General features: G+C 36.9%; 5 protein-coding genes across 9 annotated transcripts; 3 read left to right on the top strand and 2 right to left on the bottom strand.

The window, feature by feature from the left end:
• Positions 1–5,261: 5,261 nt before the first annotated feature.
• LOC106295320 lies at positions 5,262–6,377 on the bottom strand. Its single transcript, XM_013731186.1, has 2 exons — positions 5,988–6,377; positions 5,262–5,621 (listed from the first exon to the last, which is right to left on the bottom strand). Exons 1-2 carry the CDS (start codon positions 6,309–6,311, stop codon positions 5,439–5,441), a joined length of 507 nt encoding a protein of 168 aa, XP_013586640.1. The 5' UTR covers positions 6,312–6,377; the 3' UTR covers positions 5,262–5,438.
• A 164-nt stretch (positions 6,378–6,541) lies between these two features.
• Positions 6,542–7,648, top strand: LOC106295785. Its single transcript, XM_013731768.1, has 3 exons — positions 6,542–6,688; positions 7,012–7,091; positions 7,367–7,648. The coding sequence occupies exons 1-3, from the start codon at positions 6,575–6,577 to the stop codon at positions 7,434–7,436; spliced, it is 264 nt and encodes an 87-aa protein (XP_013587222.1). The 5' UTR covers positions 6,542–6,574; the 3' UTR covers positions 7,437–7,648.
• LOC106295783 (glutamate receptor 3.4) lies at positions 7,544–12,784 on the bottom strand. 4 transcript variants are annotated; one of them, XM_013731766.1, is made up of 5 exons: positions 12,500–12,784; positions 10,748–11,154; positions 9,329–10,662; positions 8,743–9,052; positions 7,544–8,669 (listed from the first exon to the last, which is right to left on the bottom strand). In XM_013731766.1, the coding sequence occupies exons 2-5, from the start codon at positions 11,076–11,078 to the stop codon at positions 7,786–7,788; spliced, it is 2,859 nt and encodes a 952-aa protein (XP_013587220.1). In that variant the 5' UTR covers positions 11,079–11,154; positions 12,500–12,784; the 3' UTR covers positions 7,544–7,785. The 4 variants fall into 4 exon arrangements, with proteins under 4 accessions (XP_013587220.1, XP_013587221.1, XP_013587219.1 ...); XM_013731767.1 differs by lacking the exon at positions 12,500–12,784 and adding an exon at positions 12,234–12,282; XM_013731765.1 differs by lacking the exon at positions 12,500–12,784 and adding an exon at positions 11,273–11,460.
• Positions 12,785–14,070: 1,286 nt separating this feature from the next.
• On the top strand, positions 14,071–15,482 carry LOC106343596 (50S ribosomal protein L6, chloroplastic). The gene is made up of 3 exons (XM_013782853.1): positions 14,071–14,205; positions 14,526–14,825; positions 14,998–15,482. Exons 1-3 carry the CDS (start codon positions 14,171–14,173, stop codon positions 15,332–15,334), a joined length of 672 nt encoding a protein of 223 aa, XP_013638307.1. The 5' UTR covers positions 14,071–14,170; the 3' UTR covers positions 15,335–15,482.
• Positions 15,483–16,103: 621 nt separating this feature from the next.
• Positions 16,104–19,348, top strand: LOC106343850 (NEDD8-activating enzyme E1 regulatory subunit). 2 transcript variants are annotated; one of them, XM_013783178.1, is made up of 14 exons: positions 16,104–16,203; positions 16,274–16,446; positions 16,517–16,680; positions 16,835–16,945; positions 17,063–17,142; positions 17,247–17,397; positions 17,491–17,584; positions 17,672–17,760; positions 17,835–17,908; positions 17,999–18,161; positions 18,280–18,365; positions 18,643–18,726; positions 18,811–18,991; positions 19,097–19,348. In XM_013783178.1, exons 1-14 carry the CDS (start codon positions 16,166–16,168, stop codon positions 19,178–19,180), a joined length of 1,572 nt encoding a protein of 523 aa, XP_013638632.1. In that variant the 5' UTR covers positions 16,104–16,165; the 3' UTR covers positions 19,181–19,348. The 2 variants fall into 2 exon arrangements, with proteins under 2 accessions (XP_013638632.1, XP_013638633.1); XM_013783179.1 differs by lacking the exon at positions 16,104–16,203 and having other exon boundaries at positions 16,402–16,446; positions 16,517–16,557; positions 16,656–16,680.
• The last annotated feature ends 6,197 nt before the right edge of the window (positions 19,349–25,545 follow it).

Below are 25,545 nucleotides of genomic sequence, written 5' to 3'. Positions count from 1 at the left end.
CAACCAAGCAAACACTATCTGAGAGAACAATAGCTTGAACAGAACCCCAAAATATCAAATACAATGTGATAAAGAAAAGTATTAAAAGACTAATCAAATGAAATAATCAGCTACGGCGATTTTGGCGATCTCGAAGGCGATACTCGATTCTCGATCTCCGCTGTCCATGGAGGCAGTAGAGAAGGTTCCGATGGTGAATCCGGTAGCCCTTTCACCGGAGATTAAGCAGAAGGAGAAATCATGGGCGAAGGTGGCGCAGGGGAGACAAGTTATGAAGAAATATGATCTCGATATCTCAATTTCAGAGGGGAAAAGGTCAGTGGAGGTTCCAGCGGAGATTGTGGAGAAATCAAATCCTCTTTGGGATGATTTTGTGATAGCAAGGTTTCTGGAGACAGCACCTCATATCGCAAAAGTTCATATGATTGTTAACAAAATCTGGGCATTTGGTGAGACATCGCAGAAGCTGGAAGTGATTGTGATGGATGAGAAAACGATGCGGATCAGGATTACTAGTGAGAAGATAAGAGATAAGGTTGTGAGAAGAGGGATGTGGAACATAGCGGGGGTACCAATGGTAGTATCAAAATGGTCACCAGATGTTGAGGATTTGAATGAAAGCTTGATACCTCTCTGGGTTCATCTAACGGGGGTACCTATGAGCATGTACTCTTGGGAGGGATTGAGTTTCATGACAAGTGCTGTAGGGGTCCCTGATCATCTACATCCAGAAACCATTGCGTGTACAAACTTTGATATGGCAAAGGTTTTTGTCAAAGCAGATTTATCAAGAGAGTTACCGCAGAGGATTGATTTCACAATCCAAGGTGTGAAGGTTGCGGTGGATTTCGCATACCCTCGGCTTCCAGCTCGATGTGAAACATGTAGCAGATGGGGGCATTATGCAACCTTCTGTAAGAATGGGAAGGTGGATAAGGCAGAGGAACAGAGGAGTCCAAAGAGTAAGGAGAGGGATGTTCCAAAAAGCGGTCAGTTAAAGAAGGTGGATCAGGGAAGGGAAGGAGACAATGAGGATGTGATTATTGAAAAGGAACGTGTATTGGGGGCAGAATCAAGTGGAGGCAAGAGTAGTAATAGAAGTGCAGGAATTGTGGCAGTTACAATAGAGGAAGGGGAAATAAACGAATGGAAAACAATCTCCGGAGAAAAACTTGGGAAGAGTCCGAAATCACAAAGCCTGAAATATGGTCAAGTGACTATAGCTACTCCATCCAGATTTGATGCTCTGAGAAACATGGATGAGAAAGGAGAAGAGATAGATGTAGAGCGTATGGAGGAAGTTGAGGAAATGAGAAATGAAGAAGTGGAAGATATAGTTCAGAGTTTGGCAGAGGATAGTGTTGATGCAAATAAAAAAGGGAGAGCAAGACAGACGTTGCCGAGGCTCTCAAAGACGAATCATAGAGTGGTGAATCCCGAACCTTCAGATCATGTTAAGGATATGAGAAGGGGTTCTAGGAAAAATCACTAATGGCGGGTTTCTTTTGGAATATACGAGGTTTCAATAAATCAACTAAACAGGAGGTGGTGAGGAAATGGTTACAAGATCAATCAATTCTTTTTGGTTGCCTTATTGAAACAAGAGTTAAGGAGAGTAGAGCAGAGAAGATTGTGGGGGAAGTTTTTAAAGATTGGAGTTTTATGGCTAACTATGAGTACAACAGATTAGGAAGGATTTGGGTTCTATGGAGATCAGAAGTGAGGGTAACACCTATCTACAAAAGTGCGCAACTTATTACTTGCTCAATTTTGTTATCGGGTGAGGAAGAGTTCTTTTGTTCCTTTATCTACGCTCTTAACACATTGGAAGAAAGGAAGGAGCTATGGGAAGACTTAAAGAATCATTATGATGTGCCGATGCTGAAGAACAAGCGATGGATGTTGATGGGAGATTATAATGAGATTTTGGAGGGTGAGGAGCATTCGGGGTTTGAGGATTCACCAAGAATCCCGTTGGGGATGAGAGATTTTCAGACGATAGTAGGGTACTGCAGATTGACGGATATGAGCTATCATGGACCAAGATACACATGGTGTAACAAAAGAGAAGAGGGGCTAATCTGTAAGAAGTTGGACAGAGTGCTTATAAATGAAGAGTTGATGAATGATTCGCGAGTCTATTGTGTGTTTGAGTCGGGTTGCTCTGACCACTTAAGATGTAGAATCCATTTGAAAATAGAGGAAAGCAGGAAGCGGAAGCCTTTCAAATTCACAAATGCTATAGCGAAGATGTCTGAGTTTAATGCTATTATGGAGAATCAATGGAAAGACTATGAAGCGCTATACATCTCGACCTCAGCTATGTTCATGCTTACAAAACGTTTAAAGGCTCTGAAGCAACCGCTGAGAGAGCTCTGTAAGAGTAAGCTGGGAGATTTATCTAAGAGAACCAGAGAAGCATACCAAGTGCTTTGCTTCAGACAGAAGGAAACCATGGAAAATCCAAGTGTGGAGAATATTCGAGCAGAAGGAGTAGCGATGAACAGATGGCAAAGACTAGCAGATTTGGAGGAGGAATTTCTAAAACAGAGATCAAAAGTTCATTGGCTTGATGTGGGTGATGGGAATAACCACTTCTTTCACAGCTCAGCTAAGATAAGAGAGATTAGAAATGCTATCCATGAAATTACTAGAGCTGATGGAACAATAGCAAAGACAGATGAGGAGATAAAAGGGGAAGCTGAGAATTATTTTGTTGAGTTTATGAGATTGGAGCCAGTGGACTATGAAGGAGTTTCGGTAGATACTTTGAAGGAGCTATTGGGGTTTCAATGCGGTGAGATTGACTGTATTAAGCTGGAAAGAGAAGTTACTAGAGAAGAGATTAAGGAGGTCTTGTTTCGAATGCCGGGAAACAAATCACCAGGGCCTGATGGGTTTACAACAGAGTTCTTCAAAGAGGCTTGGGAGATAATTGGTGACGATATTACCATGGCGGTTCAGTCGTTCTTTGTCAAGGGATTCTTACCTAAGGGTTTGAATTCGACAATACTGACCCTTGTTCCAAAGAAGGTGGAAGCAAAAATGATGAAGGATTACCGCCCTATATCATGTTGCAATGTGCTGTATAAGGTCATATCAAAGATAGTGGCAAACAGGCTGAAGAGTGTATTGCCTAAATTCATCTCCCTGAACCAATCTGCATTTATCAAGGATCGCTTGTTGATGGAGAACGTTCTACTTGCCACAGAATTGGTAAAGGACTACCACAAAGATGATATTTCCCCAAGATGCGCAATGCAAGTCGATATCTCCAAGGCATTTGATTCGGTTCAGTGGTCATTTCTGATCAACACACTGAAAGCGTTGGGATTACCGGCAAAGTTCATAAACTGGATTTCATTGTGTATCACTTCAGCTTCCTTTTCCGTTCAAGTCAATGGCGAGCTCGCAGGCTATTTTCAGAGTAGACGAGGTTTAAGGCAAGGATGCTCTCTCTCCCCTTACTTATTTGTGATTTGCATGAACGTTTTATCTAAAATGCTGGATGAAGCAACAAGAAAAGGGAAGATAGGGTACCACCCAAGGTGCAAAAACATAGAGATTACACATTTGTGTTTTGCGGATGATTTGATGATATTTACGGATGGGTCAAGAAAGTCGATTGAAGGGATTCTTAAGGTCTTTGAAGAGTATGATAAGATGAGTGGCCTCAAGATCAGTAGAGAGAAATCGGTGCTGTTTGTTGCTGGGGCAGATCAGAGAGGAGAAGAGATCCTAAGACAATTCAATTTTGCTACTGGTAAGCTACCTGTGCGTTATCTTGGCTTGCCATTGTTAACAAAGAATATGACTGTCACAGACTTTCTGCCGTTAGTAGAGAAGATAAGGAAGAGGATAAGTTCTTGGAGAGGGAGATTCCTATCTTATGCTGGAAGATTGCAACTTATAAACTCAGTTATAAGAAGTCTCACCAACTTCTGGATGGCAGCGTTCCGGCTTCCCAGTGGATGCGTTAAAGAAATTGAGAGAATCTGTGCTGCTTTTTTGTGGTCTGGACCTGAGTTAAATGGAAGGAAGGCGAAGGTTTCGTGGGAAGATATCTGTCGAACGAAACGAGAGGGAGGCTTGGGTTTAAGACCTTTGAAAGAGGTGAATCAGGTCTGTTGTCTTAAGCTGGTTTGGAGAATTCTTTCTGCTGATTCTCTTTGGGTTAACTGGATAAAAATTTACCTCATTCGAAAAGGATCTTTCTGGACGATAAAGGAAACTACTCAGTGTGGGTCTTGGATGTGGAAGAAAATACTTCAGTGCAGGGAAAATGCAAAGGATCTCTATAGAGTTGAGGTTCGGGACGGAAGGAACACTTCCTTTTGGCATGAAAAATGGAGTTCCTTGGGGTGTTTAATGGATGTAGTCAGAGATGGAGGGTGCATTGATATGGGCATAGTAACAAATGGGACAGTAGCTGATTGTTTGCGGCACCGACGGAGACATCATCGCGTGCAAATTTTCAACAGGATTGAAGTGGAGATAGAGAAGTTTAAGAGAAACTGGGTTCAAGAGAATGATATCCCATTATGGAGGAATGAGAAAGGCAAATACAAAAAAGTTTTCTCTACTAAGGAAACTTGGCTTTGTATTCGAGAGAAGCATCTCCCTTGCCATTGGTTTCAAGCTGTCTGGTTTAAACATGCGACACCGAAGTTCTCGTTTATTACCTGGCTTGCTATGCGTGGGAGGTTATCAACAGGGGAGAGGATGCAAAAATGGAATGGTAATGTTGATGCTTCTTGTGTTCTATGTCAAGAACCGCTGGAGACTCAAAGCCACTTATTTTTTGAGTGTCCTTACTCAACACAAGTTTGGGAGACACTCATGAAGGGTGTACTAAGAGATCAGTACTCTGCGAATTGGGACATCTTGGTTAGTCTCCTTACTGGAGATTCGAGATGGAGCAAAACAAAACTCTTTACAGCAAGATACATGTTCCAATCAGCTATTCATACAATATGGAGAGAGCGGAATAAAAGAAGGCATGGAGAGGGTTCTGTTCCTGCTGTGCTTTTGATTCAGCGTTTGGATAAGAACATGAGGAATCAGTTCACTGTCATTAGAAGAAGGGGTGGAAAGGAGTATGAAGATGGAATGACTACTTGGTTTGATACTAGATAGTTTCTTCACTATGATTGAATTTTTTTTTTTGATCAGAACTAAAAAATAGAAACTACAAAATTGTAAAAGGTCTTTTTTTTTCTTGAATTAAATTTAACATTCAATTCAAAAAAAAAAAAAAAAAAAATAATCACCCTCAAGCATGCTTTCTCCTGGCCAGAACAGGGGATCTTATGGTAGAATAAGAAACCAGACCACAAGAAATCACCTCTTTTTAGGTCAGCTATTCAAAGTTATCCAAAGACGCATAAAGAACAAAAAAAGGGCATAACCATCCCAAATGAGAAACATACACACCTCTTCTACGCCAGCTTTCTCCTGGGCATAATAGTATACCTCTTTCCAACAGATCCAGTGCTCTTAGTTGAACTAGAGACTAAACCACGAAGAACAGCCAGAACCCCAATACCCATGAAAGGCACATACATCATTAGCAATCTCTCAGATGCCTTCCCCGAACCTATCATCTCTCCCAGGATTGCAGCCTAAGGATCCACGTAGACAATACATCAAAAGAAGACACACACACACACACAGTTCTCAAACCATAGCTCCACAAAAACGTAGAGCAGATATAAACATAGATTACACCCCAAAAAAAACTATGCAGTTCAAGATCAAATCTAGTTTCACCATTGCAAGTAAAATAAAAATCTTTTCCACCAAGAAACACTGCTAACCCTAATCTATATATCATTCACACTGAGAACATTACACTACATGATACAAGAATCACATAGCATACAAAATCTCATTAGTCACTAGTAAAGATAAAGATCTCAAAATCAACGCATACACTATAATTGTATATAATAACTACGTTATGTGATTATTCTTCCTCCTCATTGTACCATGGAAGTGACGAGGGAAGCTCCGTAAAGCAAGCAGGTGGTGCCGAACCACGATTTTCCGGCGAGGATCGCGTAGACGTTAGCGATCGAGAGCGGCCACAAGAACACGAGCTCATGCCAGACGAGTCCGACGAGGAAATGCGGCTTCTCCATGAGCAAGTAGTCTCCGAACTCGGCGATGTAACTGGTTTTCAGATCGGTGAGAAACGCCGGGAAGATTGATTTGGGAAGCGCCGTTTGTCCGTCGATGAGCGGACCGATAACCGCCATTAGAGCGAAGCATACGAATAGGATCGCATCGATCAGCTTCCCAATAGCTCCCATCTTCTTCTTCTTCTTCTTCTCCGATTGATTTTCGAAATCTCTTTTAAGAGTTCCGAAACCGTCGTTGACTATGTAACTGATCTAATTATTGGTTTACTTAACCGAACTAAATAACAGAAAAGAAATCTCCGGTTCAATCAAATCGTATTTTTCCCGGTTCAGTAAAGTTGGTCAAATAGTGAATACACCGGTTTAATCAAGTGGTTAGTTTAACTACATTTGAGATTTTCCAGCAGTAAAGAAGAGAGAAAGGAAACGTAACGATGAGCGAGACGACGAGACCAGTGCCTAGGAGAGAGAGTCCATGGGGTTTACCGGAAGGTCACCGTGAGCCCAAAGCTCACCGCTGCAACGATCGCGTCGAGGACGTGGTCCAGGTTCTCACCTTCTCCTTATTCTAAAAGTTCGTTTTTTTTCCCCCGTAAAGTTCTTGTTTTTGGGTTGGCTTGTAACATTAGAGAATCCATTTAAGGTTTTTTTTCCAGGGTTCTTTTACTCGATCATTTTTCTAATTGCTTAAAGAACTATAAATTTACTTCCTTTATCAGCTATTGAGTTTTTTTTTTTTTTTTTTTGTTGTTGTGCCATACACAATGTTGAACTGCAATTGAAAGAGCTAAAATTGCTTGGCTTGGGGCAATGTTGTTACAATTCTCATACATTGGCACTCTTCGTGATCTATTTTAGTAAAATTTTGCAGGCGTTTTTCGAGGGGAACCCGTTTAAGACTGTTCCAGGACCTTTTAAGCTCTTCTACCGATGCATGCGCTCTAAGCCAGGGTATGTGCATTTTTCTTACTCTTTTACATTCATAGTGTTGTTGATAATAAATAATAGGCTGCAGAACGTTTGTTTATTTTTGTTGTATTGAAAGTTTATGAGTTCTTGATTATTTATTTATCCACCAGTTATTGTAACGCTTTTACACACGACCTGCTAAAACCAGTTTCTCGTCTTTCTGGTTCACTAAGTATAGATTAGATCTTCAAGCCGTTTATTCATTCTTAATCGTTCTTGTGTACTGATGCCTGAGCCGTTCATCCTTTTTTTTGCAGAGAGGAACCAACAGAGCCATTCACGTACCTCGACTTGGAACCTCCAAAAAGAGAAGCAAAACTTGAGTAAAACTATCACTCTTTTATTTATTTCCTTCAGACTTTTCAACTGAGCATGTAATTGCCAACACTCTGATGTTTTGTTTCTTTTCAATATGCATCAACGATATCCTCTTGTTTTTTTTTGTCATAATGCTAATAAAAATTGGTACTTGGAGTTCCATTTCAATATCATCTTCTGATGAGGTGAATAAAGATGAGTGAGTGCTTGCTTCCATTGCATATCAGGATAAGATTTACAATTTATATTTGGCTTTTGGTTTCCTTGAACTTTGCTATTACAAAATCTTGATGATGATTTTATCTACGGACCCCCTAAGTATATGTTTAAAACAAATTATTGAACTCTCTATATCTGTTTAAGAAATCTCGCTATGTTGAGAATGTGAGCTCCCAGCTCCACTTTGGCTACTTTTGAGTTTATTGCTACTCTTCTGTTTCAGTATCTCCTTGATCTCTGCTTCCCTCTTATCCACAATCTTCACCAACTCCTTGAAACTCGGTGCTCGCAAACCTCTCCCTGATCTAGACGCCTCTGTCACTTCGCTCGCCCTCTCCTCCTCCCCAGTATCCGGTAGCAACCTCTGGTACTGCCAGAACACCCTCCAGAAGAACACAGTGAGAGCTATGAAGCAAGTGACCCCACAGATAAGAAACAGCCCCCAGAAACTCTTGAGCGAAAGCTGAGAGGTCTCGCTGTTTTGGATCTGCATCGAGCATTCGTGCTTGTAGTTAAGCCATTTCCTGTGGATTTTCTCCAGCTCCCCTTCTTCGGAGAGCTGCAAGATGGCCGTGGACATGTCTACAGCCAAAGGGGAGTCTCTCTGGAACGCGAAGCCCCAGCCTGTGCGTGTGAACTCTTGTCCTACTGTCCGGTACTTGCAGTTGCTGTTTGTCAAAAGGACTTCGATGTAAGGAAGCTCGTCGACAATGGCTGCCACACCGCCGGCTTTGGGACCGAGTTGAAGAGCGGAAAGGTAGTGCTCTTCGTCTCTTAGCGGAACAATCCTGTGAGGAGATATGTTAAGCTCGTTGACCAGGTAGTTTCTAGCGAATGTACCGTCTTGAACACCGATTGGTTCGTTGCTGGTTATCAAGCTATCTATTCCTTCTATTCGAGATGTCAGCTGTTGCACGGTGAGTATCGAAGTGAGACTAGCTGTGTAGCTAGAGTTGATGATCAGAACCACGAACAACCATATGATCAACACCAGCCTTCCCAATGAGCTCACAGTGTTCTCCCCTGAAAAGATCAAAAGTAAAAGTAAGCTCCCACTATGAATCCACTGATCTTGTTGAGAGAAACATATACTTACTATGAGAGAAGAACATGGTCGAGAAGCTAAACCAGAAGATGGTGATGAGTTGACGCCTAGGAGGGCCACGGAACTCGTGGTTGAAGCGGTGTTCGAGAATCCAGACGATGGCTCCAACGAAGAGAAAGAAGGCTCCAGTGACAGCCCACATCTCTATAGTGAACGGTTTCAGGAATGACCAAGGACTAGACTTAGCCTCCTTAACCGGAGCCACCACCACAAGCCCTGACTCTATAAACGGCTGTGTGAAATCCACAAACCTCGTTCTGTTTGTTACAATCGTTATATCTCCAACAGCTACATCAAAGTTCTGCACAGAGAAAAGAAAAAAGACAAGTTAAACATCTTTTGAAAAGCATTTCATTTTAATTGTGTTTTAGATTTATGCACGTAGATTAAGAAAATATTTAATTTTGCATATTTCCAAAATAAAAACATCATTACTTTTAGGTATACAAATATTTTAACCAATAGGAAAATAATCTGGAGAATATCGTTAATAAAATTTGAATTGAAATTCTAAAATGAAAGTTTTACTCTACAACTATAATTAAACTGAAACGAGAGAGTATTAGCTACTACTTACATCTGCAACAACTTCATTGATCAGGTTGTCATAAGAAGGATTCTTCTTCCCATCTCCATACAGTATATAGTTTCTTGGAACAGGATAGGGAAGCAACTCGATCGCAGCTTCAAAGACATCAATGCAGTAGCCTCTAACACCAGGCGGGTTCTTGTCTTTAGAAACATAATCTTTATAGCTCACACGGTTAGGCACTGCTATTTTGAGCGGCTTTCCGTTGTTAGGAAACACCCATCCACGTGGAGGCTTTGTCACTTCCCCTGGCCATATGATTCCATAAAGACGCTGGTTCGCTGTAGATGTGCTCGGAGGCTTGGAGTACAACGTCTCTGGAGGCACCACTGAGAGACCTGAATGGTTAGACCAGTATCCTACTCTCCGCGGACCTGTGCCTTCTATGTTCAGAACTTCGTAAGCCGGGTTAACCCGGTTTCTCTCTGAATCAAACCGGATTGGCCCGGTTAAACCGATGCGATTCATCCCGAGAATGATCTCAAGAAACCTCTCCCCTTCGTTGAACACACTCAACGCTGATAACCGAAGACTGCTACTCTTCGTCTTGTGAAGATTCGGGTCGTTGGAGAACGTCACTCTGTTGTTATCTCCGAAGAAAACATCGAGCGCACGAGCGATCAACCAGACAGAATCATAAGCATACAATGCATAAGAGTTGAGACCTTCTTTAGGCCTAAGATTCCTCCATCTCTCCATAAACCGTCTCTTCGCGTCATTCTCGGCTGTGTAATGCCGAAAGGCAACCACTCCTTGCAAGACATCCGTCGTCTCCGCATCCACGGCCCCCATGGAGTCCAAAACTGTAGGTAGCCAGTCCGTTGCGATCCAAACGTAACCGCTCCCCATCATCCCAAGAGACTTAGCCACCGAGAAGACGTTTAAACCAGAGTCAGGGTTCACATGGACGACGTAGACACGAGAAGCCATCAGGTTAACAGAGACCAACAAGTCTTTGATGGAGGTAGCGTCCGCGCCTGGAGTGATAGCAGCTTTGTGGGAGATTCTAGCTCGTTTCTTGGCGAGTGCGTCGCCAAGAACCAATACCCCGTTGCGGCCGCACTCGTCGTCGACGAATATGGCGATGACTTGTCTCCATCCGGAGTAGGATACGAAGTCCGCGACGGCTTGCATTTGGAAGTGGTCGTTCTGAGTGGTGCGGAGGAAGTAAGGGTACTGGAGTGAGGAGAGGGTTGGATCCGTTGCTGCGAATGATAAGAGAGGTACGTGGAGCTCGTTGGCTACGTAGGAGATCATGTGAGCGATGGTTGAGGATTGTGGACCGATGGCTGCAACCACTTGTGTTTCCATCAGCTGTAAAGCTACACAACATAAGATTAAAAAACAAAAATAAGCATCACTTTCACATCCCTTTTTGCCAATAAGAGAGAAGCAGTGTATGTAAACCTCCCATGGTGCCAATGAATCCACTGCAGTTGGAGTCTTGGAAGACAATGTTAAGCTTGGTACCCTTGAGTACGGTTTGGTCAGCGTTGACATCATCCATCGCTGCTTTAAAGGCTGGTTTGGCCGCTCGTCCGATGAAGGAGTCGTAAGTAAACAGAGCTCCAACGTTTACAGAGCTTGGCCTCTTCAGTAATGGGTGTGAAGCAGATGAAGAAGAAGAGTTTCTTGAGAAATCAGCTTTACCAGCACATTCTTCTGGAACCACCCACAAGAAAGAAACACATAACAAGACAATTATCATTGCTTTCACCATGGAGACTCCTCTCATCATCAAGAAAAATCCAATAAAAAGCACCGACTTTTCTTCCCCTAGGCCTATGTAATCATTTGATTATTTGAAATGACACCTGGAAAATAAACAATTCGTCAGTTCGGAGCATGAATCAAAATCAAGATTTAACAACGAAAAAAAAAAAAAAAGACAAGAACTGATCCAGAAAATCTAGTGAAAGAAGGCAAACAAACCAAGAAATCAGGACTTAGATTCTGTAGAGATGGGTGGATACATACTCATATACTATTATATATAGGAGACCTTTGGATCCTGTGGAGACTGGTGCTTACATGTGAAACTAGGACTGAAAATAAAGAAGTGTAATAAGAGGGACATCTTAAAGATGGTTTTGCCAAAAGAAGCAAAAAAAGCGCAATTAATAATTCAATGAACAGATCTCCTACTGTATATTTGTTAAGTGATTTTGCCGAATATCTTTTAACAATTAATTTCACAAAACAAATATAACATGACTACTAAAATTGATGACATGGCTTCCGAAAAAATATGACATGAATAATTTCATTTAATGTTAATTTATATTTTTGGCAAACTTATTAGAATATGACAATAATTCATATATTACATTTAATATTGATATTTCTTTTTTGGTAATTTTTTTTAGATATGGTAATAGCTCATACATCATCTATAAATAAATATATTCATATATAATACTTCAAATTTTGAAATATTATTATTTTTGTATAATTATACAATTTGTATTACTAAAGCTTTCAAAAATTTCTCCGATTTTTTAAAAATTTAAATATCTAATCGTAATATCATTAGTTTCTTATATATCTACAAATTTTATAAATATTGTTTAGGCTAATTTTTTGATAATTATACAATTTTATAACATTTTTATTAGTTTTATACAAATTGATTTAATATATATCAAATTTATATCAAATATTAGTAAAAATTTGTGAAATCTATAATATTTAATAAAATTTATTTTTAAATAGAAGTTAAAATTAAAAAATTTCTTACAAAAACCTAGTCATATATGGTGGTGGCAGTGATATGTCAATTAATTAAAAAGAAAAAAAAAACTTATTCTTCACACAAACCAAATCATTAAAACATAAACGAAACTAATAATAGCGGTGATATTCCATTTTGATAAAAATAAAAAAGCAAGTAGACCTTAATTTTCTGCAGAACATGGCAGTGGCCAGTGAGTGGTTGGAGAATGAATGATGTAATAGTACATCCATATAAATATCGAAATTTTGACGATTTTTTTCTTAATTTTTATAAAACTTAACGAAACTCTTATTGGAAAATATTATAATTTAATATAATTGAAGGAGATCTTTGGACCAAAAATTTGGAGAAAAAATCACAAATCCAAGCTCTATTAACAAAAAGTAAACCAAAATTAATGCAACTATAAATAAAGAAGAAGCAACCTTGGAATAAATACGTGCAACAAACTTGAATCAGAAATCAATATGATTCATCACAATCACTCCGCCTCAGAAATCAATATGATTGTGATTCATAACTTAGCAGTAGAGCACAGGAAAAGAGACACATAAAGAAGATGAAGAAGAAGAGGAACAGGAGAACTGTTCAAAAAAGAAGAGGAACAGGAGAACTGTTACTCAAGCTCAAGCAAAGAATAAATCAAATATTCTTTCTTTTTAGTATTATTATTGTTATTTGTGTTTCATATTTACGTTTTCTTTTGTTTAGGAGTGCCATTTCTGGGGTGGTCAGTGATGGACGCAGGCCAAGGTGTGGTGGGGGGTATCCATGCTTTTCTTGTCTATTCATACTATTGGAGAATCAAGTTTTTTTTTCTGGCTCTCTTCTCAAATTTGAGGAAGAAGTTATAAACCATTAACAGCAATTGCAAAATACTTATATATTATTTGAAATACTTTCATATCATTATGGAAAATATAGTTTATAACTTCTTCCTCAAATATGAGAAGAGAGCCAGAAAAAAAAAAAACTTGATTAATTGACAACCTAGATGCTTGAAGAAGGGAAACTTCTCCTCAATGTTTGCCAATTAATTTCAAGTTAAAACAAGAGCCAAGAGATATTATCAGCCATAGATATAAAGTTTTTATACTACAAGTTTTGGGACCCGGAAGTTTCCATATGATAAAAAGGTGCATGAAACACATGGACTCGACTATTCTTTGTACCTTTAATAGACTGTTCATAAAAGAATATTGTAAAGTTGAGCTCCATTTGTGAACGATCTATTAAAGGTACAAAGAATAGTTGAGATCCCACACTAATGATCGTTGGGGGATCTTATAACATCACTTTTTTATATTTAAAGATAACACTAAAAGAAATCTGGACCAGTAAATATACAAATTCGGTTTTTTCTTCTTTAATTCGATTTGTTATTTGTATTTTTCAGAATGTAGGGGCCCTTATCATCTTCTATTTCCTTGTGTTTATTTGTCTATTATATTTCAGCCATGTCTTTAAACGAATGTATGAGTATGACGATAAAGAAGAAAAAAAGATTTATAACTCCAAGTATTTGATCGAGCATATATATCCACCCCAAATCAAACCAACTCGAGTTGGTCTAGTGGTACTTGAGGGAGCTTCGGCCCCGATACGGTCTCGGATTCGATTCGCGTTGGTCACGAGGGGTTTTACATGGGCTGCCTCTCGCCTTCCAGACCACTTCGCGTAACCAGAGCCCTTTAGTGGACGCTTAAAAATCCTGTAATGGCATGGGCTTAGGCCCGGTGGGCTAGTCGATCACGCAAAAGTGGTCGATAGTGGATTATCAAAAAAAAATCATTTGATACATAAGTTTTTTGACTTTCTCTACGTAATTCCAGTTTTTTTTTTCCAAAAATTTACTGTCTTGCTGGGTCTTAAAATCACAAACTAAAAACAGAATGTTGGGCTTGTCTATAGTGCGCCTTATAATAGCTATTTACTAATGGGTCTTGTAATAGTTATATAATAATGGGCCGCAAAGCAATACTTTCAAAAGCTATAACAGAGGAGGACGACAAACAGTGGCTGGATAAGTCGTTTTGGATAAAACACTCTCTCATCTCTCCTGGAGCAGAGCCTCAGCTCCGTCGTCAATCCTAGCAATGGCTTCCTCAGTCGTCACTTCTTTTCAACCCAGGTACTATTGACATATTTAAAAAACATTATACCGGCTATAATTCCATTAGCGTTCAGCTTTCTTTAATTTCATAATCACGAGTCCCCTAGAGTGTAAAGAATCATATTTTAGTTTTCTATTTCGAAATCGATACGAATGTGAACTTGGTTGGTGATTTGTTTTTTTTTTTTTTTAATTCAGGATTCGTAAAACTTAATTTTAAATTTCGAAAAAGTAGAATTCTAGAAGTTATTACATTATCTTAGCTCCTGTCTGTTGGTTCTTTGACTGTCTAGACATGTTTTTGTTTGTTTGTCTGAAGATATGAGATGCTTTTTTAGGTCAGCATTTTTGGGAGATAGGAACGTGTTCAAAGTCTCAGCCACGCCTTCAGCTCAAGTGGGTTACTCAAGGAAGACTATCCAGTGTAAGGAATCAAGGATAGGGAAGCAACCTATCGCTGTACCAACCAATGTAACCATTGCATTGGAAGGTCAAGACTTGAAAGTCAAAGGTCCACTAGGAGAGCTCGCGTTAACTTACCCACGCGAAGTTGAGCTCATCAAAGAAGATGCTGGTTTCTTGAGGGTCAAAAAGACCGTCGAAACTAGAAGGGCTAACCAAATGCACGGCCTCTTCAGGTTAACAAAGCTCTCACCTTTATTATATCAATTGGTACAAAGTTTTCAACTTTTTATCAAATGGTCACAAACTCTTGAACTTGGTTACAAACTTTTTATCAATTGGTTACAAAGTCTTGAACTTTAGAGGCTGTTTATTGCTGCTAACCGTTTTGCAACTCTAATGTGTTAGGACGCTAACGGATAACATGGTAGTGGGAGTATCAAAGGGGTTTGAGAAGAAGCTGATACTAGTGGGAGTTGGTTACCGTGCAACCGTGGAAGGGAAGGAACTGGTTCTGAACCTCGGGTTTTCTCACCCGGTTAAGATGCAGATACCGGAGAGTCTCAAGGTGAAAGTGGAAGAGAACACGAGGATCACGGTGAGTGGATACGACAAGAGTGAGATAGGGCAGTTTGCTGCGACGGTGAGGAAGTGGAGGCCTCCGGAGCCGTACAAGGGTAAGGGAGTGAAGTATTCAGATGAGATTGTGAGGAGGAAAGAAGGCAAAGCTGGAAAGAAGAAGTGATCTTTGTGTCTTCTTGTTGTTGTTGTGTATTTTACTTTACATGTTCTCCTTTCTATGTTGAAATGTGTATTTGCTCAAATCTTTTTTTTTAGAAAAAAAAACTAAAATTGTGAAACTATTCTCTCCATGATTCAATGCTTGCAAACTACTGAGTGAAAAAAGGTTATTAAAAAAAGTAAATCTTTGAGAAAAAATGTTAGTAAAAAAGGAGAAACTATTTGCATATTAGTTAAAAATTGTTTAACGATATGAATGGTGACCAAGGAACGACAATGAATAATGCATTCTCTAATGTTCGTAAAAATAAATCACCATTCACCAGGAATAATAATTTCTTTTCATTCCTTTTTTTTAACGCTGATTTATTATGATCTTACAATTATGGTATGAAAAAGATTACATAGACGATTATTTTTTTTGTAGAGAATTAAAAGAAGAAAATTATTTCTTGTTAAATTTGAGAAGGAACAATCGTTCCTTTTCATCCTGCTATTTTATTTCCGTACATTCCTTTTATATTCGTTCCTTTTATTTCCCGAATGGTCACAGACCCAAATCTCTCGTTGCAGAGTCAGGTCCTGAAATAGGCTGTTTTTGAAAGAAAAAAAGAAAAGAAGAAGGATAAATGATTCCAAGGAGATTCGAACCTGAGTTGACTGGAAGAAAAGCCCACAATCTGTACGGCTATGGATACATTAGTTTTGGGCCGAAAATAGTTATTAAATGAATCGGCAGGAAGCCCATTAGCTTGGCCCAAGAGCCGCCTCTTGTTCTCTCTCGCTTCTCTTCGTCTGCGAAGAAGCGAACGAGAGAAGAGAGTAAGCAACAACAATGTCAGAGGCTAAAACCAAGTACGATCGTCAACTCAGGTATACGCCGCCCTTCTCTTCTCTCTTTATAATTCTATCGCTCTACGTAAGTAATCGCATCGAATCGCAGGATATGGGGGGAGGTAGGGCAAGCTGCTTTGGAAGAAGCGAGTATCTGTTTGCTCAATTGCGGACCCACTGGCTCCGAGGCGTTGAAGAATCTCGTCCTCGGTGGAGTTGGGAGCATCACCGTCGTTGATGGATCCAAAGTCGAGCTTGGAGACCTTGGAAACAACTTCATGGGTATTTTATTTGACTTTACTCAAATTTTTGCTTATTTACTCAAAATTGTTTTGATGATGATTGTGTGAAGTGGATGAGGGGAGTGTTGGTCAATCAAAAGCCAAGTCTGCTTGTGCGTTTCTTCAAGAGCTTAATGATTCTGTTAAAGCTAAGTTTATTGAGGAGAATCCGGATACGTTGATTATGACTAATCCTTCTTTCTTCTCTCACTTCACTCTCGTTATTGCCACTCAGGTACCCTTTGATTTCTACTTGTTGTTGCATTCTTTAGTGAAAGTGTGCTAGATATATTTACTTTCAGTCCTTCACCATGCAAAGCCTTAGTTTTTTTTTTGTTTTTGTTTCCTTTGGTGCGTGAATCATAATGCCTTTATTGGAGTCATTGTAGCTGGTGGAAGATTCAGTGGTGAAACTAGATAGAATCTGTCGAGAAGCAAACGTTAAGTTGGTTTTTGTTCGCTCTTATGGCCTTGCTGGCTTTGTTCGTGTCTCTGTTAAGGTAATAATACCTTTCTTTACCCCCAATTTTTTTGCTAGAAAACTAATGGATTACTGTGAGTATTATTGCCAATGGTATGCTAAGTTGAATTATCATTATTTCCTTCTTGTTTATCAGGAGCACACCATAATTGACTCAAAGCCTGATCATTTTCTTGATGACCTTCGCTTGAATAATCCATGGCCTGAGCTTAAGAGGTACATTCTTACGTTGCTCTGGCTGGCATCCTTTAACCTTGTGCTTGCGGATGGAACAACGCTGGGCGATTTGTGACATTTCTAAACTATTCATTGAACTGCAGCTTTGTGGAGACCATTGATCTAAATGTATCAGATGCTGTAGCGCATAAACACATACCTTACGTTGTCATTCTCGTGAAGATGGCTGATGAATGGACTCAGTCCCATAGTGGTAATCTTCCTTCTACCAGGGAAGAGAAAAAAGCATTTAAGGTGTAGCTCTTTTTTCCCTACTTTGCAAATTCATTAGCTGCTTGATTTCTTCTGGCTCCTTGTTCTAATCTACCTTAATCCTTGAAATCTTAGGATTTGGTTAAGTCCAAGATGATATCTATGGATGAGGATAACTACAAGGAAGCCATTGAAGCCGCTTTCAAAGTCTTTGCTCCTCGTGGAATCAGTAAGTTGCTATCTCGTCGTGTGGTATAGTAACAAACAGAAAACTTTGTCGTGTGTCAAATCACTGTATTCTTGGTTTCTGTTCCAGGCTCAGAGATCCAACAGATTAGCAATGATACTTGTGCAGAACCGAGTTCTAATTCCTCAGATTTTTGGGTGATGGTAGCGGCTCTGAAGGTTTAAAACTAGAAACTTTCTCTGCCATACTCTTACTCATTTTGATAGTTTCACTCATACATCACAACCTGCAGGAGTTTGTCTCGAACGAAGGTGATGGAGAGGCACCCCTTGAAGGCTCTATACCAGATATGACATCGTCAACAGAGTGAGTACAACTCCCTCGATGGCACTGCACTTCATCCGCAATCAATTTTTCAGATTACTAATGTAGCTGCTGTATTGTTGCTTTTTGAAGGCACTATATCAATTTGCAGAAAATCTATCTAGCGAAAGCTGAGTCTGATTTTCTTGTCATGGAGGAACGAGTTAAAAATATTTTAAAGAAGATTGGTAGAGATCCGAACAGCATCTCAAAACCAACAATCAAGAGCTTCTGCAAGAATGCAAGAAAACTTAAAGTGAGAATACTAAACTTAAATAAGTATTGTAATGTCGATGGTCTATCTATTGCTTGCTTAGTTTTGCTTTTGAAGCAGTATCAGAAACATATGTTGTGACTAACTGCAATATGTGTAGGTATGCAGATATCGAATGGTAGAGGACGAATTCAGCAATCCTTCTGTAACCGAGATTCAAAAGCGTTTAGCAGACGAGGATTACAGGTGTGTGTGTGTGTCTTCATATGAACAAAAAAGCATCAGCTGATTTGAATAATGACCTTTCATATGCTGCTTTATTAGTTTCATGATTCGTATTATATGATGTTGTGATGGAATATAGCAAAACTGCTATTTGATTAGTTAAACTTAGCAAACCGAAACATCTAGTCCATCTTAAGCGTTATATAGCAGCAAGATAGATTCTGGTTTTAGTTCAAACCTTTTCTAGTTCAGTTGTTAGCTCTTATGCTAATAAGCCTAATATTATTTGCCGTCGCAGTGGTGCAATGGGATTTTATATCCTTCTTAGAGCTGTGGACAGGTTTACTGCCAACTATAATAAGTTTCCTGGCCAGTTTGATGGGTAAGAAACTCAAAGCTAAAATGTATTTTCTGAACAATTGGTCCTTGTTTGGCTATTATTAATATGGAATCTGTTTTTTGGTAGAGGGATGGATGAGGACATTTCTCGGTTAAAAACTACTGCCTTGAGTCTTCTTACCGACTTGGGATGTAACGGCTCAGTACTGCCCGATGACCTTATCAATGAGATGTGTCGCTTTGGTGCCTCTGAGCTTCATGTGGTTGCTGCCTTTCTTGGAGGAATCGCGTCCCAAGAAGCCATCAAGGTTCATACATCCTTTTTATTACTCTGAACTTAATTGTTGAAATTCACTACCTTTAGAAGAAAAGAGAGAGAGAGATGATTAAAACTGTCTCTCTGTGTTTTGCAGCTTGTGACAAAACAGTTTGTTCCGATGTTGGGGACTTACATCTTCAATGGCATCGATCACAAGTCTCAGTTATTGACATTGTAGAAGATCTTCTTCACTTTCTCATTGACTTGAAGCACAGAGAAGACGTTTGTTATATCTTTTTTTCCCGTAACTGAGTTTAAAAAAAAATGTTCAGGACGATTCAGCCGGCACAATATTGTTTTGTTTTGTTTTGTCCTTACTAAATAAAGGAATTACTGCTAAAAAGAATTACTGAATAACTTAGTAAAATAGAGATAACTGTTATAGATGGTCCAATACTAAATAAATGAGTATTTCTTCTAGATGGACGAAGATCTTCTTTGAAAAGTTGTTTTGTCCAGTTGGTTTGACTATATTTAACTTTTGATCTAGACCCAAAATTTGGAAGGTTTTCATTTGTGTGACAATGACCGGATTAAAGAAACATGCAAAAATGGGTCCAGATGATTAGTCGGCAGAAAGTTTTATGAGATGATTTTATGATGGTTTTAATCATAGAAACGACAATAATTTGAGTTGTTTTAACACCACTTATATCAAAAGTTATTTTGTCAAAAAATGGGGTCCAAGTGAATATCAATCAAGATGGAATATTAAAACTGTCTAAGAAGTTATTGGGCATCAAAGAATAAGTTATTTCAAATTTTGCTGCTTCAAAAGAAAAGATAGGAGCCACAAATACAATGTGGAGGCAATTAGAAGTGGCTGTGGGGTTATGAAAGAAGATAAAATGCATGAATAATAGAGGCCACCAAAGCTTGGTGGGTGTCATTAGTTACTACAATGGCATTTCGTTTTCGATATGCCTTTGGATTTATTCTAATATGCATATATAATTATATACTTTGACAAATATGAAGTAAAACAGTCTTGTAAACGTCCAATTTGGAACGTCTGTCTTTCCATTTACATTTGCATTTGGTGCCACAAACAATCATCACCCATTAGGAATTTTTATCATCTAAAAGCAATCACCACCCATTGTGAATAGCATCACACAGTTTAAAACAATAAATTATATATTTTGTTTGTGAAAGCATTGGACTATTGACACTATTGCTAATGAACATTCAAGATCCACTTTGTATATGAGTGAAACTTGTTTTATTTTATGTAAAGCAACCAAAATGAAATTCGTATCTCTATGTTGAACTTTGGTTCTCTAAAAGCCTAACAAACCATAATGTGTCTTTAGCAATTAATTCATTCTTTGCTATCAAAGCTTCAATCACGACCATATTTTGCTCGTATATGTTTAAAAGTACATATATACTAAATTAAAAAGGAAGAAAAGTGGCTATAGAATAAATCAAAATCTAAGATTTTATAAGAAAATATTATTATCAAAATGGTTAAGAAGGCCACTGAAAAAGGAGTAGCAACAAGAAGAGATCGGTGGATGATGGGAATGGGATTGTCAGCTTTAAAGGGGGTTTGCTTGAAGAAGAGAGTGACCAAACTTTGAAACTGAATTAGGTAAAGTGACAGTCTCCTCTTTCAAGCAAAGCACCAAACTTATTGTTCTACACACACCCTCTCTCCCCATTTCATTACTTGCCCAATATACCAAATCAAACCGAACATAACCAATCTTTTTTTTTCATAACCAATCTTTACCATCAGTAAACTATTCACGTGGCCGGTTAACAGATTAGTAGATAATTGATTGGTTTTAATCATTGTTTAATTTGTTTTTGTATAATTTTGACGTACAAGGAGTAGCTAGACTTCCCCTCCTTATGACGTAAAGCATCTCCAACCCCATTCCAAACATCTCCAACCCCATTCCAAATTCCATTTTACAGTAAAATCATCTCCAACCCCACTCTAAAATTCACTCAAAAATGGAGTAATAGACATGATTACTCCAAATATGGAGTAAACCAACTCATTACTCCAAAATGGAGTTGAATTTTTTTATTTATAAAATGGTCCTCCACATTTAAATATTTTTGTTTTCAATAAAATTGTTAGAAATAAGTAATAATAATATTATTTTACTATATATATTATAAAATTTACTGTTAATATTTATTAATTATATATAGCCATCTAATGAACTATTTTATGCAACAAAATATGTATAATATAAAACATAACAGATCATATACATACAAAATTAAAGATAAAAAAGCTCATTTTTTACTTCGAAATGCATTAGTTGATCATTTGTGAGGAAATTATACTAATTCTAATGAATAATTTAAGTTGATGTATTATTGTGTTTAAGCTATGTAATGTAATTTTTAATGTAATAAATGTTTTGTTTTTAAACATTGTCGAGTAATTTTATTTATATAATAAAAATTTAATTGTGATTAATATTGTATTTAATATAATTGTTACAATATGAAAATAGACTGTTTTGCAAATAGTATAAATGAAAAGTGATATTACTAATTTTTAAATAAATATAAAATATAATATATTAGGAATATTCTATTTTAGAATGAAAAATTGAGTAATACATTAGAGTAAAACTTAACTACATTTTAGAGTTACTCCATTTTTTAATAGAAAATGGAGTAATACATTGAAGATGTTTTTAACCGGACGGTAAGAAGATTTTGGTTAGTGGCTAAAATAAAAGTGACATTTTAGTTAAACCGAATTGTACATTTGATTATGATTCTACTGAACGTCAATGTCGGTTGCGAACGGTGTATACTTAAATAACAATCTTTTCCGCTGGATTTTTCATTTTTACTTCACATCATTTCGCTGAATTATTGGTGGCCATACACACGTATTAAAGTATGCATGTGTCTACTCCACTTTTATGGTTATGTACTTAATGTAAGTTTTGATTCTTTTGACTTCCTCTTTGAGTCACTAGTAGATTTTATAATCGAGTGGCTAGTGACAGACACCACACTTTTTGGGCAAAATATGTAATTTGGTATATAATACTTATTATCAGCCTTAATTTTATCGTCACTGAACTAAAACCAGTATAATGTACGTTAGCTGTTGTCCGTTGACATACATCTTATTCGTGTTTGTAGTTATTTATCTGTTTTGCGTTTATGATTTTACAAAAAAAAAAAAATTTTAACTACTACAGTTTTTTAAAGAATGATATATTGTTTACACATATACAAATGAAGAAAAAAAGATAGCTAACATCTATTAAAAGACAAACATGTTTGAAATACAACCATGTTGCTTTGATTAACAGCCATTATGACACACAGAGACACACCAAGCACGTTGTACTTGACCATCATATTCCACTCCCGGATTATAGCACTTGCTTATAATTAAAGCATAAAAGCTACGAAATACTACTTCCGTTCTCAAAAATAAAATTTTTTTAGATTTTTTTCTTGTTACAGATTTTCTATATTGTTAAGGTACTTTTTTATATTTTCGAAGAACATTAATTGAGAATATTTGAATTGATTAAATTTCATTGGTGGAAAATTATTAGAAAATGTATAATAAAGTAAAACATGAATTAAATTATAAATATTTATTAAATTTTTAATAAGCGTGTATACTAAATCTTAAAAATTTTTATTTTCGGAAACAGTGGGAGTACTAGATAGTTGTTCCCGTCCATATCCATTGGATAAAGCTTGAGTAATTAACTAATTATTGACATTTCAATAATTTTGGATAACATTGATCCAATCAATAAATTACAGTCTCGTCTCGTTGCGATTCAAATAAAATAGCACCGACTTCATGTATGATCACATGCCATGATGCATTGCACAACCATCGATGGAATATTACGTGAAGAAAAAGCCCTTTGTCAAAAAAAAAAAAAATATTACGTGAAGAAAACAAACATTAAAGTTTTATTATTATTTTCCTTACAATTGAGTTAAGAATCCGGGTGGTAAAAATGGGTCTCACGTACTAAACATAACAGATTAAAAATGGTGATAAAAATGGTCTAGCGACATCTCCAAAAAAAATTATCTATTTTAGAATTTGCAAAATTCTATATTTAAAGTTTTAAAGTATTTTTTCCAAAAAACAAAACTTTAAATTTAACTTCAAAATTATTTGTAATTTACACTATGATTCTTATATTTTTCATTATTAATATAAATCAATAAAACTTTTATAGATAACAAGTACATATATAGCAATATTACAGTAATATTAATTAATAAAATTTTACACTAAAATATAAAATTATAAATATAAATACATAATTAAATATTAAAATACAAGTAAATACCACATTATTCCATGAAATTATTTTCAATATGCTCAATCTTCGGTTACATGAAATTTGTTTGGACAATATTTTAAAGGTTTTAGAGAAAATTTACTAGACTATTAGTGTTGTTGTAATATTTAAATTTGTATAATAATTATGTGTTGTGTATTTTTAAAAAAATATTTGTTTATTAAATTTCTTTTGAAATATTCTTGTTGTCTAATTTTAGTTTTAAAATATTATAAATTTTATTTAATTTTATGTGTAAAATTTTAATTTATAAAAAATAAATTTGAAATATTTATGATATACAAAAAATTGAAAATTAAAACAATAAATGAGAAGATACTTAAGAAACATAAATGTGATATGTAATTAATTATAAGGACCAAAATACAAATAAAAAAATAAAACTTCAAATTTGAAGTTTTGAGTAGTGAAACTTCAGATATAAAGTTTCGCTCGTTAAAACTCTAAATTTGAAGTTTAGAAATTCATTTTCTGAGAGTAAAAAACTCTATATTTAAAGTTATAGATTTTTTTTGGAAATGCGCTTAGCTTACTAAACATAACTGATTAAAAATGGTCCAAAATATTTTATAAATAGCGTATGTGTGTGTTCGTGTTTCAGACCTGAAACTTTCAGTAACGACATACATGTATGTTCCCTAGGAGTTAATGGTGGTTTATAAACCAGTCCTTCAACCTGGATTTCATAATACTAAATATTAGAAGTGTCATTGGGAATTGAAACTTTATCGTGGCATCAACTGATAAACCGAATTTAGTTAATTATATGTAGCCCTCAAGAAGATTTGAAACATAATCACTCAACTAAACTGACGTATCAAAAATATTATGACTGGCAATAAACCATGCAACCAATCACTCAAGTGCTTACTCAACCTAATTATTGAGGCATGTCAAAAGAATTCAAGCAAATCAATAGTGAACATACTTAGTTTCCAAAGTTAAAATAAAGTAGAAAATCTTTTATCAAAAAAAAAAGAAAGTTAAAATAAAGTATCCATATCCACACAAAACACGAATAACTATGACGCGCAAAATGCATGAAAACGAAGAAGTAGACCGAGGGACAGATCGATCGTGGTCAATGCATGTGGTATAATTTTGGACATAACGAAAAAAAAAATCGTTTAGAAATCCGAGAAGAAATTACAGAGAGGTGAGAAGCTAGAGTGGTACGAATCTTCATCTCCGGTGAGTCTTGGACAGAGAGCAAAACGTGACGGCGAGGAAGATGGACTAAATCTGAAGAAGAAGGTCGGTTGCCTCCACTGCTACGAGCCGATGCTTCCTCAAGCACAGAGGCGTTTGTTCTTAAATGACGGAGACAGCAGCGGTTCTTCCTTCACGACAGCGACAGAAGTGGTAACTATGAAGAAAGTAGTGAGCGGAAGATGATGAAGAACAGAGGAGAACATAGAGGAAGGAGATGATATCTTAAAACATGAAGAGAAAAGAACAGAAGATTAAAGAGAGAGAGAGAGAGCTGTAGAAGATGGAGAACATAATTAAGAGATCATTCGTAGATCTGAAGAGAGAAGGAAAAATAAGAAAATAGAAAAGAAAAATTCTTGTCCATTGATTGAAATTCAATCTAACGGCTGGAATGGTGATCTATGTGAAAGGTGTATTGGCCAATAGGATTTTTTCTTTTATGTTTACCTTTTGTCACTATATCATTAGGTTAATGTGTTTATATACTAGGTATGTCCGTCGCAAACCCCTCGCAAATTTGCAAGGGAATTGCGAGTATTCTCTTGCAAATCCATTGCAAATTTATAAATAGTGTATTTTAAGGCTTCGTTTGGAGTTTTGTTTTCGGTAGACTATATGTATTTATTAATTTGGTTCTAAACAAATAATTAACGTGAAAATATGTTCAATATTTTTCGAAAATTTAGTTGATGTATATAAGTTATATAAGTTATAATGGTTTGATGTTAATTAATTGTAATAACAAATCAAGTCTTGGGACTTAAGTTCATAACAATAGTTAATTAAATTTCTGAAAATATTTTTCGACGTACATTTTAAACACTAAAAATGATTCAGTAAACTTTGTTATCCGTCACCAAAATCCTTGATAAAACCCAAACCGTCAAGTTTGGAATAATGGATTTGCAAGGAAGTTGCAACGAGACTCTCGCAAATCCCTTGCAAATTTGCAAGGGAAATAATATCCCTCGCAAATTTGCAAGAGATTTGAGAGGGATCCATTGCAATT

This window comes from Brassica oleracea, chromosome C5, assembly GCF_000695525.1.
Source record: "Brassica oleracea var. oleracea cultivar TO1000 chromosome C5, BOL, whole genome shotgun sequence".
Lineage (NCBI taxonomy): Eukaryota > Viridiplantae > Streptophyta > Magnoliopsida > Brassicales > Brassicaceae > Brassica > Brassica oleracea.
The sequence above is the reverse complement of the archived record's forward strand: the minus strand, read 5'-3'. Positions and strand labels throughout refer to the sequence as shown.